At 41.4% G+C, this 20049-nt stretch overlaps 1 protein-coding gene across 1 annotated transcript in view; it reads right to left on the bottom strand.

Moving 5' to 3' along the window:
• The window catches only part of npr2 (natriuretic peptide receptor 2), an 89578-nt gene extending 73451 nt beyond the window's left edge, over positions 1–16127 (bottom strand). Inside the window, exon 1 of the mRNA XM_062989191.1 lies at positions 15437–16127. Coding sequence (XP_062845261.1) covers positions 15437–16127 — 691 coding nt within the window. The remainder of the gene's footprint in view (positions 1–15436) is intronic.
• Between the last annotated feature and the right edge of the window lie 3922 nt (positions 16128–20049).

Below are 20049 nucleotides of genomic sequence, written 5' to 3'. Positions count from 1 at the left end.
ACGCTAACCTTCTGCAGTCCATCTATTCATTGCATAGCATTATACTGCTCATGCACCCTCGCTCTGCTTCTTATTTACTTCACTCATTCTTAGTTCTAGTTAGTATTGTACAGTTATTATCTTTTATAGTCGGGGGCAGGTTTAACAATTTATCTCATACTAACATCTAGTCATATTGGCATTTACTAATATTAGCTTAGCACATTTAACCACTGTGCAATTAGCTTTAGCATTAGCACCAAAGTCACCACAAGCTTGTAGTAGCGCTTGCATTTCTAATCACTTATTATATGTATCTAGTAACAGTTTATATTATCATATGTATCGTTCTTACGTCTACATACGAAAAAAGCTGATAAAATGGACAGTGAGTGTAGAAACAAGGAGGTGGTTTTAATGTTATGGCTGATTGGTATATATATATATATATAATATATATATATATATATATATACAGTATATATATATGTGTGTGTGTGTGTGTGTTGCAAATACAAGGAATCAAAAGTGTATGAATTTTATTTTTCCTAACAGCTGTAGCACTTTTTAACACTGAGGTGAGGTCAGGATCTTGTGTGGTGTCACCTCTGATGCAGATGGGTTCATTTTTACAAATCAATGGCAGATTAATTCACATGTTTATAATAATAACAATAATAATAATAATAATAATAATAATAAAATACAGTGGTACCCTGAGGCATTGAGTTTCAAGGTATTTTTTCCCATAAGGATGTACGGGAAACCAGTTAATGTGTTCTATGGTCCCGTGGAACTGCATATACTTTAGGCTCATGTAAAATAATGGGGTTGTTTTTGACACTTACACACTGAAAATATAGCTATAACACAAGTTTAAAAGTGAAACAGGAGGAAAATCCAGCTAAACACAGATACATGTGAAGCCGTCAGAGTGGATTTGACGGGTTATTCAACACAAATGCAGTTTTGTCTCATATGCACACTTTGACGACGTTTTACAGCACCACTCAGGCCGATATTAATTTGAAATTAAATGAACAATTAAAAAAGAAAAAACAAACTGAACACGTCGAGTTTAAGAGTACAAATTTCTCGATGAAGGGTGTTGAGTTTCAAAGATTTTGAGTTTAGAGGATGTTGAGTTACAAGGTACCACTGTAGTAATAATTAAGCACTGCAATAACACTAACATGGTAAGGACATGATTGTGTGTGTTGTTCTGGCATGAGTATATCAGGGATTTTACAACACTGCTTAAACTTACTGGCCTCTTTAATAAAAACACATACCCCATTAGCACATGCTGCAGGAGTACAGTTTCTATGTGGGGCACATTGTGTGTTAAACTTTCTCATATCTTTTATCAGTGAGCACTTTATGACTACAGGACGCTGTTACCTTTTTGGTTTGAGCACTATTCTCCTTGTATTACTGACAGTAAGGGTGTAATGTACACTTCCCTGTTATTACCATGTTAGTGTCATTCAGTGATGAGAATTGTCCACCATCCAGACATAATTTGGTCAGTGTTGGTACTATGTGGGTTTCTTTTGATTGATAAATGTGGGTCAGGGGGTGGGGATGAAGTGTACAGAGCAACAAGCAGTCGGTAATAAAATAATCAATAAATGTATGTACAAGGGTGGCTAGGTGGCTCGGTGGGTAGCACTGTCGCCTCACAGCACTTCGATCCCCAAGCGGGGCGGTCCGGGTCCTTTCTGTGTGGAGTTCTCCCCGTGTCTGCGTGGGTTTCCTCCGGGAGCTCCGGTTTCCTCCCACAGTGGAAAAACATGCAGTCAGGTTAACTGGAGACACCGAATTGGGTGTGTGTATGACTGGCACCCCATCCAGGGTGTTACTGTGTGCCGTGCACCCATTGAAAAGCTGGGATAGGCTCCAGTCCCCCCCCCCCCCCCCACAACCCTGATTGGATAAGCAGTTAAGAAAGTGAGTGAGAAGTGAGCGAGTGTATGTACAAGATGGGTAAAGTGCTCGGTCAATACAATATGTACAACCGTAATCACATTGGTTTTATTATCATTGGTTAGATTATCTTCTAATATTTGACACACAATTCCTTAGCTATAATTTGTACAATACCAAACTATTTACAGTAATGTGCTAATGTAAAAAGTACGTGGGATGGGAAGTGGGATTGTGGTAGAATTGCATTTTTGAGCCCTTACTTGCCAAAAAGGTTAAAAACCAACTGCTTTACTATACAGATGTGAGTGAGATTTTAGTTCCAGTGTCTTAATTTTCCTTGATATATTTCCAGCATCTTATGTACTTGTGGCCACGTCTGTCAAAATACATTTACAGTTAAGGTATGTGTTCTCCAGAGAAACTTCCAGAAGTGCCGGATATAAGCAAGCCACAATTGTAGCTCTATGTAAACTAGTAAAGTTGTCATAACCTTTTTGACACACTATGTAGTATGCGGTGTGTGGTTTGGGATACAGCCTTTTGTGTACTTTGACCGAGATATCAGATTTGCATCATTAAATTGTCAGCTTGCATTTAATCAAGTCAGACATGCCAGAATATAGCATAACACATATAGGGTGGCCACATTCATGGTAACAAAAAGGAGGACATTACACCCAAAAGGAGGACGTCATATTAGGAACAGGGGGACATGATACCACAACACACAGAATGAATCCAGAACCCATATAACAGAGTTTTTGAACAATTTAAGCAAGAATTCTATAACAAATTAGCGTTTTACTCACTAAATGTTGTGTCTACTTTTCATATTTAAGTCCGTTCCTCGCTGCCTCCAAAAGTTTACTTTTTGTTATTTTCACAGCGTTCCTGAGCATGAGAGCTGACTAACTGACCCAGGTAGAGGTGTATACAGAACAGAGCGGGCGGGCGAAATTCCACCACCCAATCACAGACTAGCATTTAGAGGGCGGACCTTCTGCGATTGGCCAGTGGTAGCACTATAAGCAGTCAAATGAGGCTGTTAAACCAATGAAATACAAAGCATTTGTTTTGACATGTACCTGAGCCAATGACAGATAATATGAATCAAAAATTAAACCAGTTCACTCCAAAAGGAGGATTTTTAAGTGTCCGTCCTTGCGTTGCGTGAACGGAGGACAGGCAGCTGAAAAGCCGGACTGTCCGACCTAAAACCGGACGTCTGGCCACCCTAAACACATAGCTAGCAGTACCATGTAGCCAACAGAGCAGCCAGCTAACTGCTAATGAAGCAGCTTAAACTGGTCGAAGATCAAAACAATTTGGATTAGAGTCTTAATTTACGTGAATATTTTAATAATTTATTTAGCATTTGTTAAAGTTAGCATGCTAAATGGGAGACTTATGCCTTAATGCCTTAAAAGTTTCTAGTAATATGTAGCCCACAAAACCCACATTGCGGACAATATGAACCCAAAATATTTCATATTTTGTCTGGACAGTTTCATTTCATTTGTTAATAAACATCCATTCCTGCATTTCAGACCTGCAACACATTCCAAAATAGTTGGGACAGGGGCAATTTAGGGACGTCCATGCATTTTTTAACAAGACAAGAGTGCAAAACCACATGCTGCACAGATTACAAAGACATACAGTGTATCACAAAAGTGAGTACACCCCTCACATTTCTGCAAATATTTCATTATATCTTTTCATGGGACAACACTATAGAAATAAAACTTGGATATAACTTAGAGTAGTCAGTGTACAACTTGTATAGCAGTGTAGATTTACTGTCTTCTGAAAATAACTCAACACACAGCCATTAATGTCTAAATGGCTGGCAACATAAGTGAGTACACCCCACAGTGAACATGTCCAAATTGTGCCCAAAGTGTCAATATTTTGTGTGACCACCATTATTATCCAGCACTGCCTTAACCCTCCTGGGCATGGAATTCACCAGAGCTGTACAGGTCGCTACTGGAATCCTCTTCCACTCCTCCATGATGACATCACGGAGCTGGTGGATGTTAGACACCTTGAACTCCTCCAACTTCCACTTGAGGATGCGCCACACGTGCTCAATTGGGTTTAGTCCATCACCTTTACCTTCAGCTTCCTCAGCAAGGCAGTTGTCATCTTGGAGGTTGTGTTTGGGGTCGTTATCCTGTTGGAAAACTGCCATGAGGCCCAGTTTTCGAAGGAAGGGGATCATGCTCTGTTTCAGAATGTCACAGTACATGTTGAAATTCATGTTTCCCTCAATGAACTGCAGCTCCCCAGTGCCAGCAACACTCATGCAGCCCAAGACCATGATGCTACCACCACCATGCTTGACTGTAGGCAAGATACAGTTGTCTTGGTACTTCTCACCAGGGCGCCGCCACACATGCTGGACACCATCTGAGCCAAACAAGTTTATCCTGGTCTCGTCAGACCACAGGGCATTCCAGTAATCCATGTTCTTGGACTGCTTGTCTTCAGCAAACTGTTTGCTGGCTTTCTTGTGCGTCAGCTTCCTTCTGGGATGACGACCATGCAGACCGAGTTGATGCAGTGTGCGGCGTATGGTCTGAGCACTGACAGGCTGACCTCCCACGTCTTCAACCTCTGCAGCAATGCTGGCAGCACTCATGTGTCTATTTTTTAAAGCCAACCTCTGGATATGACGCCGAACACGTGGACTCAACTTCTTTGGTCGACCCTGGCGAAGCCTGTTCCGAGTGGAACCTGTCCTGGAAAACCGCTGTATGACCTTGGCCACCATGCTGTAGCTCAGTTTCAGGGTGTTAGCAATCTTCTCATAGCCCAGGCCATCTTTGTGGAGAGCAACAATTCTATTTCTCACATCCTCAGAGAGTTCTTTGCCATGAGGTGCCATGTTGAATATCCAGTGGCCAGTATGAGAGAATTGTACCCAAAACACCAAATTTAACAGCCCTGCTCCCCATTTACACCTGGGACCTTGACACATGACACCAGGGAGGGACAACGACACATTTGGGCACAATTTGGACGTGTTTACTGTGGGGTGTACTCACTTATGTTGCCAGCTATTTAGACATTAATGGCTGTGTGTTGAGTTATTTTCAGAAGACAGTAAATCTACACTGCTATACAAGCTGTACACTGACTACTCTAAGTTATATCCAAGTTTCATGTCTATAGTGTTGTCCCATGAAAAGATATAATGAAATATTTGCAGAAATGTGAGGGGTGTACTCACTTTTGTGATACACTGTAGCTGTAAAAGAAGAGGGTACAGGTACTGGGCTGGCCTGCCTGCAGTCCTGTAATCCTTTTTCTCCCTTTTTGTTTGATTGTGTCACGCTTCCTCTCCACCAAATGCCGATCCCCACTCTGATTGAGGAGAACGCCCCCTCCGACACGTGGGCAGCAGCCGTATGCATCTTATCACCTACACTTTGACGAGTGCAGTGCAGCTCAGCACTGTGAACGGAGAGACACACCCTGAGAGCACTCTTTTCTCATCTCTGTGCGGGCGCCATCAATCAGCCAGCAAAGTAATTGCATTAGTTATGAGAGAGAGACCTTATCCGGCTTAGTCCCGCCCATATCTGAACAAAAGGCCAATCGCTGTTCGTGTGGCCGCTCAGCCTAGCCGGCAGTCAGAGCTGAGATTCGATACGGTGTATTCGAGATCCCAGCTCTGGTCCCAGCATGTGTTTCTACCGCTGCGCCACCTGAGCGGCAAGTTTATCCATTTCAAGCGATCTATCCCGTATCAAGGCTCAGCAAAAAAAAATGAGGTGCCAGTCATTTTTAACACTGCAAGGCCATTTAGCAAAATTCTATGAATATTTGTATCTCTGTATTAATTAGAAAACGTTAAAATGGCTGGGTAGGTAGCACCGTCGCCTCACAGCAAGAGGGTCCTGGGTTCGACTCCCAGGTGAACCGATTCGGGTCTTTACTGTGTGGATTTGAATGTTCTTCCCGTGTCTGTGTGGGTTTCCTCCGGGAGCTCTGGTTTCCTCCCACAGTCCAAAGACATGCAGTCAGGTTAATTGGAGCTACTAAAGTCCCCCTGTGTTTCCTGCCTTCGCCCAGTGAATCTGACCTAAAGTGACCTCGAATAGGATAAAGACAGTGAATGAATAAATTATCCTGTTTTTCTTTTAAACAATCATAGTCTGTTTTTACTCTTATAAACAATTAGGGCCGTTTTAAATTACCTTTAAGAATTTTTGGTAAATGGTAGCGAACATAACACACGATGCTAATCACTAGAAGAAAAAGTAAACCAAACAGTTCAGCGACTGCTAGCAATTAGCAATTAATGCCTGTGAAATTATAGTAAAATGGCAGAATAATTATGGCACAACAGTCTGTTATGAAACACATGTATATGCATGACTGAATGTAATTAGGCAAATGCTGTTCAGAGATGATATCAACCATCTTACTTCTTTGTTTTTGTTTTGTGTGTGTGTGTGTGTGTGTGTGTGTGTGTGTGTGTGTGTGTTTTGCTATGTAAAATACACTATGTAGCCAAAAGTATTTGGACACCTGACCATGAGCCTGTTTCATCCCATGTGACCAAAAGAGAATTTGTATGGCTGGACACTGATGTTGGTCAAGAAACCTCAATTGATGTTCCAGTTCATTCCAAAGCTGTTCAGTGGGGCTAAAGGTTTTTCTTTATGGCTTGCTTTGTTCACAGGGGCACAGTTATGCTGGAACAGGAAAGGGCCTTCCATAAACTGTTGGGGCAAAGTTGGAAGCATATAATACCTCTATGGTGTGTCAGTGTGTGTTTTTAAATCACTCCTAAAAACATACCTTTATAAGCTGGCATTTGAACAGTGAGGAGCTGTGTTAATTTTAATTGTTTAGTCTATTTTTATCTGTTTTATTTTGTCTCTTACTCTGTATTTTTATTTGGTTCTTACTTTTTTAATATAATGTTGTGTTATGTATGCTTATTCGATGTACAGCACTTTGGTCAACGTAAGTTGTTTTAAGAGTGCTTTATAAATAAAATTTACTTACTTACTTACTTACTATTATCGCCAATATATCGTTGATTTATAACAACTGTTAGCTTGTTATAGATGAATTGTTGTTAGCAATTGCTTTGTCGCTACAGTGTACTAAGAAAATATGAATCATATAGAACTATATAGAAGCACTTTGTAGTTCTACAATAAATGACTGTAGTCCATCTGTTTCACTACATACTTTGTTAGCCTGCTTTACCCTGTTCTTCAATGGTCAGGACTCTCCCAGGACCACCACAGAGCAGGTATTATTTAGGTGGTGGATCATTCTCAGCACTGCAGTGACACTGACATGGTGGTGGTGTGTCAGTGTGTGTTGTGCTGGTATGACTGGATCAGACACAGCAGCGCTCCTGGAGTTTTTAAATACCGTGTCCACTCACTGTCCACTCTATTAGACACTCCTACCCAGTTGGTCCACCTTGTAGATGTGAAGTCAGAGACGATCGCTCATCTATTGCTGCTGTTTCAGTTGGTCATCTTCTAGACCTTCATCGGTGGTTACAGGACGCTGTTGGCTGGATATTTTTGGTTGTGGACTATTCTCAGTCCAGCAGTGACAGCGAGGTGTTTAAAAACTCCAGCAGCATTGCTGTGTCTGATCCACTCATACCAGCACAACACACACTAACACACCACCACCATGTCAGTGTCACCTCACTGTCACTGCTGGACTGAGAATAGTCCACAAACCAAAAATATCCGGCCAACAGTGCCCTGTGGGCAGCATCCTATGACCACTGATGAAGGTGAACCAACTCAAGATGAACCAACTCAAACAGCAGCAATAGATGAGCGATCGTCTCTGACTTTACATCTGCAAGGTGAACCAACTAGGTAGGCGTGTCTAATAGAGTGGACAGTGAGTGGACCACCATATCAGTGTCACTGCAGTGCTGAGAATGATCCACCACCTAAATAATACCTACTCTGTAGTGGTCCTGTGGGGGTCCTGACCATTGAAGAACAGGGTGAAAGCATGCTAAAAAAAAAAGTATGTAGAGAAACAGATGGACTACAGTCAGTAATCGTAGAACTACAAAGTGTTATAAGTGGTAAGTGGAGCTGATAAAATGGACAGTGAGTGCAGAAACAAAGAGGTGGTCTGGTTTAAACACATAAACCTATTAATTAGACAGGATATCCACAAACTTTTGGCTAAATAGCGTTGTCATTTAAAAACTGTAAACACTGGAACATACACTGGGCTGTTCACCGGAATTGTAAGCATCATAACACTGCATCAGAAGTTGGAGAAGATTACAAGAATAAAGACAGACGAAGGCTTTTCTAAAAATACAAATACTGCCTGGTATCTAATAACATCTAAAAGAGCCGATTGCTGCACGTCTGCTTGCTAACAATGAAGAGACAAATGGCTAGAAACCGAGAGCTGGAGAACGGAGGATGCAGTGCTGATCTTCTCTTGAAAGAGGACACTAAGAGGTTGACATGGAGGCACGTTGCCATGGTAGTGAGACCATGGTACCACGAGCTGCACTTTTCAGCATTAAACACTGATAATGCCTACACACACCGCACCGAACTAGGCATCCAGCATTTAGAACATCTTATTATTCGCTTTAGGGAGCGAGAATAGCCTGACGCTGTGAATACTGATGCATGTCAACACTGGTTAATAAACACGTCTGCATGTTTTACTGCTGCCTGCACTTAGGTAATCATTAAAACTAATTGATGAATGGATTTTAAGGGTCTGAGTTCTATCCGTTTGCCTCCAAATGTCACTCTTCAACATCTAGCATTAATTAATTTCTGTATTCGAAGAATTTATTTGCTCAATGCTAACAGTTGAATACATTTTACAGAATCACTAGCTTGATAGCACACACGACTACTTAATTTAAGATGGACTGGTTTGGTTCAATGTAATACATGATCAATTGCTCGCCGGTGACATGATTCTCACTTAATCATAACATGTTATTCTATTTACAGAGCGCCAATCCATTGATCACCCCCCAAGACACAGCCAATTGTATCCGTGCTGGCCAACAGCACCACTAGGATTTAAGGAATTGAGAGTTAAAGGCCTTGCTAAGGGGTCCAACAGTGGCTACCTGGTGGTGGTGAGGCTTAAAGCAGCAACATTCTGATTACTGGTCCAGTACGTTAACCACCATGTTACTACTGCCCCACTGTATATAATGTATAATAATGTTTTATTCTATTAACAGGGGGCCAATCCATTGATCAGCCTGAATGCGTCCTCTATACTGATTCGACCCTTCACCGCTGACTGAGGACGCCACTCAACTGACTTGCACCCCCCTCCGGTACGCAATCAGTACAGCCTGCAATTTTTCACCCGCACGAGCCGAGTTCATACACCGAGAGACACTGCGCACGGAGGGTCACACCCCCCCTCAATGTTATTCCTCAGCCCTGTGCAGGCGCCATCAGCCAACCAGCAGGGGCCGCAGTCGCACCAGTTATGAGGACCTATGCTCCGACTTCTACCCCTAAGCCCCTGAACAACAGCCAAACGTTGTTCATGCTGCCGCCCAACCCAGTCGGAAAGGCAGAGCCGAGATTCAATACGATGTATCTGGAAACCCCAACTCTGGTGAGCTAGCGTACTTTACCGCTGCGCCACCTGAGCGGCAGGTACAGTATTCTTATGTACAATATTAAAAATATATAACTAGGAAACACATAATGTGTTATAGTAAGTGTGAAGAGGCAAGTGTATGGAATGTTGTGTGTCATTATATAAATTAAATAAGTAAGTTGTAAGTAATTTGTAATTTGTTTTAAAGTGCCTGGTAATATGTTTTTATATCTGATATTTTTAAATATAACCTACCGAAACTAAGAAATACTGACGAATCACTCTGTTTTTACCTGAGATTTTCTTTCTTGTTTTGTTGCTAGCTTTGCTAATCTGTTGTTTGCTAACTCAAAATTAGCATTATAATGTACAGTTGTCTCTAGTGTTACTGTTTTTAGTTTGTCACGGTGACACAAAAGAGCCTCCTGTTTAGTTAACAGTTAGAAAACAGAAAAGCAAAGGAGATCTAATAGGGATGTAACGATGCACCACAAGACAGTTAAAAATCGACTCACACCTGTAACGATTCAAATCGGTTTAAATGTATAATGAATCGATATTCACTTTAAACAGCAGAGGGCGCTGGCGCTATTCACCTCGCCTGCTTGACGTCACTATAGGGTTGCCAGGTTCGGAATTTTCCAGCCAAATGTATTCATCTGAGGATACTTTCTTTATTTGTATTATTCATTTATTTGTTTAATGTGGGATTTGTTTTATAATTTCATTTCAGTTTTTTTTTTCACACAAAAAGGGAAATGTGCAGCATTGTTTTGCATCGTTTGTACCTACCTCAGAAATAAAAGGACATTCATTATTTAGATAAATAAAAGATAAGCACAAATACAGTATTTTATTTTTTTAAAGAGAAATAATAAAAGGAAACTTTGTCATAATTTGTCTTCAATTTCATTTTGTTTGCATCGCATCGAGGGTAGGGTGTATCGTTACATCCCTAAAATCTAAAATATAGAGTCATTTAAGTAATAAATTACTTCAGACATTTATGAGCAACTAGTCATGTAAACAATCATTTTATCATCAAGTCCTGCTAAAAACTAACCGCTTTATAAAAGAAAGAAATAATAAAACATAGTAATACCTAAGCCTTATAATTACCCAGCAGTGTTTCATCTCCCTTCTTAATGGTACCTGCTCCACTCTTGAATATTACAGTTCTACAAATTTCTGAAGTCGATGCAGTTGCTTTTTTAATGTGGGTTACTTATTCAATATTTTAAAGGACACTTGGACATAGACGTACTGGTCCTTCAGTGATTAAAAATTAAACTCTGGAGACTAACAACTTTAAGGAAAGGACTGTGCCTCATCATTTCATACAGTATATCCAGCCAAAAGCGCCCCGTGGGCAGCGTCCTGCGACTAGGGCTGGGTATCACCACTAATTTCCTGGATCGATTCGATTCCGATTCACAAGGTCCCGATTCGATTCTCGATCTTCGATTTTCGATTCAATTTCGATTCAACACATTTAGGCATATTTGAGTTACATTAACAGGTTTTGTTTAAATATGTAAAGATGTTCAGAGAACGAATGTGATAATTGTACAAAGAACATTTATTATTAAAAATATTTGTGTATTTTGTTTACATAAATAATTAATCCAAAACAGAAAACAGTAACATTCAACAGCCAGGTGTATGTTTACATTACATTTACAATGTTGTAGCATGTCAGACAAATGAAATAATAATAAAAAATGAATGTTACTGTTTTCTTTCATTTGTCTGACATGCTACAACATTGTAAATGTAATGTAAACATACACCTGGCTGTTGTACAGCTTATGCCAAGTTTACACTACACGACACTCTGATTAACACCGGGTCACTGTAATGTTCACACTACACGACTGATCGGCGATGGGGAGTTTTACACGACACCATCCATCACCAGGGGGAATCACAGGCGAGCTTCTCTGGTCTCCAAAACTACGTTTTGTCACGAAAACACACGTGAGAAGTGATGAAAGGTTTAATGATACCACATCCAAACATGCACATCAACAAGTAGCGAGAGATCAAAGTTTGTGCGCTGATGAAATAAATGAATCTGAGTGGATTTGGCAACACGAGCAGCATGGATCGTTCTGTAGTGAGTTGGAGGTTAATAAATATTTTGTTTTGTAGAGAACGATCTCGCGTGTGCTGATGTATTCTGATAGAAACTATATTGCGCTCCACCACCTGTTTCCAACCTCTCCCCTGTGTTTCCCCTCGCTGTTTCTCACATTGATTGAGAGCCGAGTTTTGATCGCAGAGCGAACACCGAGTTCCTCCCGAATCCAGAGCCGAGCGAAAATCAGTGCAAAAAGTTGTGTAGTGGTCATAACTTGAGCTTCTGCCATGCTAAACTGATGTGCAGGTCAGATCTCGTTGCATGAAAAAACAGTGGCTGGTCACGCGAAATTAAAGGGGGTAACAATAGTAATAGATTTCCGTGTGCACCGTAAAAAGGGGCGTATTTAAAAAATCGATCTCGCATTTATATGAATCGATATCGGATCGTTCAAATAAAGATCGATTAAAATCGAAAAATCGATTTTATAAACCCACCCCTACCTGCGACCACTGATGAAGGTCTAGAAGATGACCAACTCAAACAGCAGCAATAGATGAGCGACCGTCTCTGACTTTACATCTACAAGGTGGACCAACTGGGTAGGAGTGTCTAATAGAGTGGACAGTGAGTGGGCACGGTATTTAAAAACTCCTGCAGCTTTGCTGTGTCTGATCCACTCATACCAGCACAACACACACTAACACACCACCACCATGTCAGTGTCACTGCAGTGCTGAGAATGATCCACCAATTAAAAAAGAACAGCAAGAAAGGGGGCTGACAAAGCATACAGAGAAACAGATGGACTACAGTCAGTAATTGTAGAACTACAAAGTGCTTCTATATGGTAAGTGGAGCTGATAAAATGGACAGTGAGTGTAGAAACAAGGAGGTGGTTTTAATGTTATGGCTGATCAGTGTATAGTCTTATGACCACGATGGACACATCTAGTCAGATTCCATGATTTGTTAAAAAAAAATACACGTCAATAATGTCAGTTAGTGCAACTGAAATCTCTAAAACTATTCCAACAATGAAAAACTTTTGTCTAACATTCTAAAATTAAATAGCACAACGCACAAGAAGGCTTTAAAATGCCTTGAGGAAAAGAGCGGACAGGGTGTTGCATCACAAAAATCCCCAAGTGACCTTCGTAATGCAGCAACAAGATTAATAGGCTTTGTTTAGGATGTTTATCTTACCACGTTAGGTAGTATGACGCTAGACGGTGTACAAGCTGGTGTTTGAAATAGAATGAAATCGTCTTTATAATGTCTTATTCAATATCGATACTTTAAAGATCGTATTCAGCAGTAAGTATCTCTGAAAGGATTTCATCACTTGTGCAGCAGTGCAAGCGAGAACATTCATTTTTAGAATATTTCCCAAACCTAATATTCCCCCCACCCCCAAAACTTTCATACCGCAGCTGCATTTGTTTTGCAATCTGATGTTTGTCTGGAGCATTATTATTAATTTATAAACCTGTTTAAATAATTAATACTGATTTCTTGATTAAATCTATGCATAAAAATGAAAATTAGAATCTGTATAGAAGGGTGAATATTGGTAAAGTACGACGCTTAAGCTTGACTCTCTTAATTTACATTGGTACGGTGAGATGGTTGTGATGTCACATCTACAGAAGGGAACCAGTCTAAGGGAAATTAAAGGTAACAAAATTGCACTGCATTATGAACCACATGCTGCTAATGTTAAATAGAAAAGAAGTAAATGAAACATTAATTAAATCTATATGTCTATATACAGTACATTGATCAGACATAACATTATGACCACCTTCCTAACTGACTGGTCTGCAGCTATGCAGCCCCATACGCAACAAACTGTGATACACTGTGTATTCTGACACCTTTCTATCAGAACCAGCATTCACGTGCATCAATGAGTCTTGGTCGCCCATGACCCTGTCGCCGGTTTACCACCGTTCCTTCCTTGGACTACTACTCTGACCCAGTCGTCTAGCCATCACGATTTGGCCCTTGTCAAAGTCGCTCAAATCCTCACGCTCGCCCATTTTTCCTGCTTCTAACATCAACTCTGAGGATAAAATGTTCACTTGCTGCCTAATATATCCCCCCCACTAACAGGTGCCGTGATGAAGAGATAATCAGTGTTATTCACTTCACCCATCAGTGGTCATAATGTTATGCCAGATACTGATGACTGTATAAATTAATTTTTAGAGACTGATATTTTTGTCTTAGGGAGAATGTAGATGACCAATACGGGTAGTTTACCACTGTGGATTTGGTGTTTCTATTTATTATAATCGTAGTTTAAGATTTATGGAGATTAAATCTTCCTCCTTAGTCATGCTTTCTTTTCTTAGTGTTTTGTCAAAGACCAAAGTTGAGCTTTAATGACTGATTTGTACCACATTATAAACAGTATATCTATTCTGTAGGCACATTTCTATTATTAGATGGAACTGTCGTCATATCACTCAGTTTATGTTGAAAAAAAAATTGTTTAAATGGACTTATTTTAACCAAACGTTATCCTGTCAGTTGGGGGGGCACGGTGGCCTCACAGCATAAAGGTCCTTGGTTCGATCCCCAAATGGGGCGGTCAGGGTCCTTTCTGTGTGGAGTTTGCATGTTCTCCCAGTGTCTGCATGGGTTTCCTCCCACAGTCCAGGTTAATTTGAGATACAAAATTGTCCATGACTGTGTTTGACATTAAAACGTGTGAACTGATAAATCTGGTGTAATGAGTAACTACCGTTTCTGTCATGAATGTTAATAGAGTGTAAAACATGACGTTAAAATCCTAATAAATAAATTAATACAATTGTAATTAAATGCTTTGCATTGCATGAGTGTTACTGATTGATTTGTACCACATTACAAACAGTACAGATATACACCGATCAGCCATAACATTAAAACCACCTCCTTGTTTCTACACACGCTGTCCATGTTATCAGCTCCACTTACCATATAGGAGCACTTTGTAGTTCTACAATTACTGACTGTAGTCCATCTGTTTCTCTGCATGCTTTTTAACCTGCTTTCACCCTGTTCTTCAATGTTCCCACAGGACCACAGCAGCACTGCTGGAGTTTTTAAACACCGTGTCCACTCACTGTCCGCTCTATTACACACTCCTACACAGTTGGTCCACCTTGTAGAGACGATCAGGGACGATCGCTCGTCTATTGCTGCTGTTTGAGTCGGTCATCTTCTAGACCTTCATCAGTGGTCCCAGGACGCTGCCCATGGGGCGCTGTTGGCTGGTGGACTATTCTCAATCCAGCGGTGACAGTGAGGTGTTTATAAACGTATCCACTCATACCAGCACAACACACACTAACACACACTGATAAAATGGAAGGAGATGGTTGTAATGTTATGGCTGAAATTTCTTAGAAATTATTATTGAACCTTAAATGGGACCAATTTAATATATTTTGATGGAATAGTTTAATGGAATTTTGGACAAAAATGTAAATAGCCTAGACTATATCCAGTGTATATAACCAACTATATAACCATGTATATACTGTATATCCATATTGTCTCACCACGTAAATACTCATATTTCTGATCATTTTAGCCTATTTTGTGCTGCACCGAGTCTATATTTTGATATTTCTTTATCTTATTTTATTGTATTATTTATTATTGCTGCAAAGTTTCGTTGTATAACTGTAATGACAATAAAGTCTATAAGTTAACTTATATTATATGTTTATTATGGGAAATGATTGTGCAGTTTATTGTGGTTTATTATGATGTATTTATTATAGGCTATAAAAGACACGCACAAATAAATCTTTCCAGGCATCTTTCTATTTTAAGGATGTAGATCAAACTTACTTCTGCCATTCTCCTTCATAAAGGTGACAATGCTTTTATAATTGGAATGATCTTCTCCATAGGGAAAGGCGTTCAGGGTCATGTTCTCCTCCCTTAGGTTGAGGTAAATACCCTCGGATAGAAAGAAATGCGGCCGATCGTCCTGCTTCAAATCGTGGAAGATCATGAGCGCTCGGCGAGTCCAGTTAAACTGGGAATGAAGCGCGTTAACGAAATCTCCCAGTTTGGTGGTGGTCGGACCGGTTCGGAAAATAGTTCGGAACTCTTCGGTGTTATCGAAGCCGAACGCCAGACCACCGGCGGTGATCAGCGGCAGTTTCCAGTGGGACGCGAATCTTCCCACGGACGCGACCGCGTACACGCAGCCGGGTCCGATAAAAGCGTCCGGCTGGTGGTACAGTTTGGTATCCACTGCGATGATCTGTGCTTTGTTTTCCGAACAGGATCCGGTGGAGTCCTCCACGCTGAAGTTTAACACGTTGATGGAATGCGCTCCTAGAAGTCCGCTCTTCATGATGTTCTCTCTGGCCATGCGAATCGCGGGCAGGACCCTCGGCGATGCCCACGGGTATTTAATATTGTCCGGGAGCAACACCGCAACCGTGATGTTTTCCGCATTAATGCACTCGGTTAGAACATAGCAGGCGAATATTTGAAGCAAACAAGGTACGAGTTTTGCTTTTCGTCTCATTACGACGTAATAATGAGTTTCGGTAAAACCCAGGTGAGAGGTTTACGCGTCTCTCTGCCTCCACTGTCAGCCTCTTCTGCAAAACAACCGACTGAACATGAACTCCAAAATGCAAATTCAAGTCCTTTATATATAAAAAAAAAAGTTTTCAAGCTTGCAGTTCCAGTTCTCCTCGGAGTGCTCAATGTGATAACATTCATCCGAATGAGTAAGTTGGGGTGAGCTGCCCCCTTCGCCCCCTCAGCACGGCCCCTACGCGTCACGTTGATTATCTGTCATTAAAGCAACAGCGCCCTCTGCTGGTTAACTGAAGCTACATCTAAATTGAATTGACTGGAATTTAATGAACATACTGTATATACAGGGTTGGACAATGAAACTGAAACACCTGTCATTTTAGTGTGGGAGGTTTCATGGCTAAATTGGACCAGTCTGGTGGCCAATCTTCATTAATTGCACATTGCACCAGTAAGAGCAGAGTGTGAAGGTTCAATTAGCAGGGTAAGAGCACAGCTTTGCTCAAAATATTGCAATGCACACAACATTATGGGTGACATACCAGAGTTCAAAAGAGGACAAATTGTTGGTGCACGTCTTGCTGGCGCATCTGTGACCAAGACAGCAAGTCTTTGTGATGTATCAAGGGTATCCAGGGTAATGTCAGCATACCACCAAGAAGGACAAACCACATCCGACAGGATTAACTGTGGACGCAAGAGAAAGCTGTCTGAAAGGGATGTTCGGGTGCTAACCCGGATTGTATCCAAAAAACATAAAACCACGGCTGCCCAAATCACGGCAGAATTAAATGTGCACCTCGACTCTCCTGTTTCCACCAGAACTGTCCGTCGGGAGCTCCACAGGGTCGATATACACGGCCGGGCTGCTATAGCCAAACCTTTGGTCACTCGTGCCGATGCCAAACGTCGGTTTCAATGGTGCAAGGAGCGCAAATCTTGGGCTGTGGACAATGTGAAACATGTATTGTTCTCTGATGAGTCCACCTTTACTGTTTTCCCCACATCCGGGAGAGTTACGGTGTGGAGAAGCCCCAAAGAAGCGTACCACCCAGACTGTTGCATGCCCAGAGTGAAGCATGGGGGTGGATCAGTGATGGTTTGGGCTGCCATATCATGGCATTCCCTTGGCCCAATACTTGTGCTAGATGGGCGCGTCACTGCCAAGGACTACCGAACCATTCTGGAGGACCATGTGCATCCAATGGTTCAAACATTGTATCCTGAAGGCGGTGCCATGTATCAGGATGACAATGCACCAATACACACAGCAAGACTGGTGAAAGATTGGTTTGATGAACATGAAAGTGAAGTTGAACATCTCCCATGGCCTGCACAGTCACCAGATGTAAATATTATTGAGTCACTTTGGGGTGTTTTGGAGAAGCGAGTCAGGAAACGTTTTCCTCCACCAGCATCACGTAGTGACCTGGCCACTATCCTGCAAGAAGAATGGCTTAAAATCCCTCTGACCACTGTGCAGGACTTGTAGATGTCATTTCCAAGACCAATTGACGCTGTATTGGCCGCAAAAGGAGGCCCTACACCATACTAATAAATTATTGTGGTCTAAATCCAGGTGTTTCAGTTTCATTGTCCAACCCCTGTATATATATATATATACAGTATATATATATATATATACACTGTATGAATGACTGTGGTAGCCTAGTGGGGAGAGCTTTGGGCTGTCAATACAAACGTTGAGAGTTCAAACGTCAGCTCTGCCAACCCTTGAGCGAGGCCTTTAACCCTCTTGGCTCCAGGGGTGCCATGCAATGGCTGATCCCAGCTTTTAAATATATATATATACATTTACAACACCAAATCAGAAAAAGTTAAACAGTATGGAAAATGCAAAAAAAATAAAAACAGTGTTAATTACAATTACAACCCAAGATATTTCATGTTTTATCTGCTCAACTTTATTTCATTTGTTAATAAACCTCCATTCCTGCATTTCAGACCTGCAACACATTCCAAAAAAAGTTGGAATGGGGGCAATTTAGGCAGAGTAACGAGGTCAAAAAAATAAATAATGATGCGACTCCAAACAGGTGATTGTAATCATGGTTTGGTACAAAAGCAGCATCCAGGAAAGGCTGAGTCTTTGATGAGTAAAGATGATCAGAGGATCTCCAGTTTGTCAACAAATGTGTGAGAAAATGATTGAAATGTTTAAAAACAATGTACCTCAAATAAAGATTGGAAGGGATTTGCATATTTCTCCCTCTACAGTGCATAATATCATTAAACCATTCAAGGAATCAGGAATTTCAGTGCGTGAAGGCCAAATGTGCAGTCTTAAGCTGACCACGCGTCAAGAACCGCCACTCAACAATAGCTGATATAACAACATGGGTGAGGGATTACTTTGGCAAACCTTTGTCAAGCACTACAATACAGAGAATGCCTGCATGGCTGTGGAAGAAGAGGGTACGGGTACTGGACTGGCCTGCCTGCAGTCCTGACCTGTCCCCAATAGAGAACGTGTGGAGAATTTTCAAACGAAATATGTGACGACGACGACCCCGTACTGTTGCACATCTTAAGACGTGTTTGCAGGAAGAATGAGACAAAATAAAAGCTGAAACACTAAATCACTTGGTCTCCTCGGTGCCAAAACGTCTTTTAAGTGTGGTGAAAAGGAATGGCAACATTACAAAGTGGTAAATGCTTTACTGTACTGTAATTATTATTCGCATTTTCCATGCTGTCCCAACTTTGGCATATCAGACCTACCTTTCTCAAAACCTTTCGGACCCTTCAGATCTACAGTGTCCAGTTTTCTACAGTAAAAGGCAATAAGAGGTCATCTCATTTCTTCACAGGCAGATTTACATTTACATATATGGCATTTAGCTGACATTTTATTCAAAGCAACTAACAATTGTGACTGAATCCAGTGCAAGCAATTGAGAGTGAAGGGCCTTACTTAGGGGCCCAACAGTGGCAACTTGGCAGTGTATCAGCAATTATCTTAAAATTAACTTTTAAGCCACCACTGCCCAGAAAGTATGTAGATGGTCATTCAAACAATTGATGGTGTGCAATACAGTAAATCCAGTAACCCAAAGGTTCCAGTGTCTGACAAGGTGACGACAATGGGATGGATTAAAGAGGCAAGGCTCTAAGCGGAGACACAGCATGCTGTTTAAGGCAGGGATTTGAGGAAATGTGGACTTGGTAGCATCACATGATGAATTGACAAGAAGGAAATTGGACCACGAGGAAGAGTATAGTATGCAGCGGACAATGATTAGTGAGTCAGCAGGATGCCAAAAAGATGAAGCGGTTAATTAAAAATAAATGAATTCATGTTTCCACTGCATAGGGTCTATGTCACTGCATTTAGGACTTAACCATGGTACCAGTAGTGGTGCCTCTGACCCAAAACCCAATTTTCTCCCCTAATCTAGTCGTGTCCAAATACCCTGATTGCATCCTCCACCGATTCAACCCTCCACCGCTGACTGAGGACGCTTCTCAACCGACACACGCCCCCTCCCACACGCGCTCAGTACAGACTGCATTTTTCACCTGCGCGATTCGAGTTCATATATACCGATCAGCACTGTGCACGGAGAGCCACACCCTGATCAGCATCGTTTCTCAGCCCTGTGCAGGCACCATCAATCAGCCAGCAGGGGTCGTGATTGCACCAGTGATGAGGACCCATGATCCGACCCGCCCCTGACCCTATGAACAACAGCCAATCGTTGTTCATGCAGCCGCCCCGCCCAGCCCAGCCGGATGGCAGAGCTGAGATTCGATACGATGTATTCGAAAACCCAGCTCTGGTGTGCTAGGGTATTTTACTACTGCGCCACCTTTGCGAGTCCAAACATTATTATTTTTAGGCAAATAAAAGAAAGAGGTTCGGGGCTTTTTTAGTTAAAAGAGAA

The sequence above is a fragment of the Trichomycterus rosablanca genome, chromosome 26, assembly GCF_030014385.1.
Source record: "Trichomycterus rosablanca isolate fTriRos1 chromosome 26, fTriRos1.hap1, whole genome shotgun sequence".
Classification (NCBI taxonomy): Eukaryota; Metazoa; Chordata; class Actinopteri; order Siluriformes; family Trichomycteridae; genus Trichomycterus; species Trichomycterus rosablanca.
This window is presented reverse-complemented; position numbering and strand designations above follow the sequence as displayed.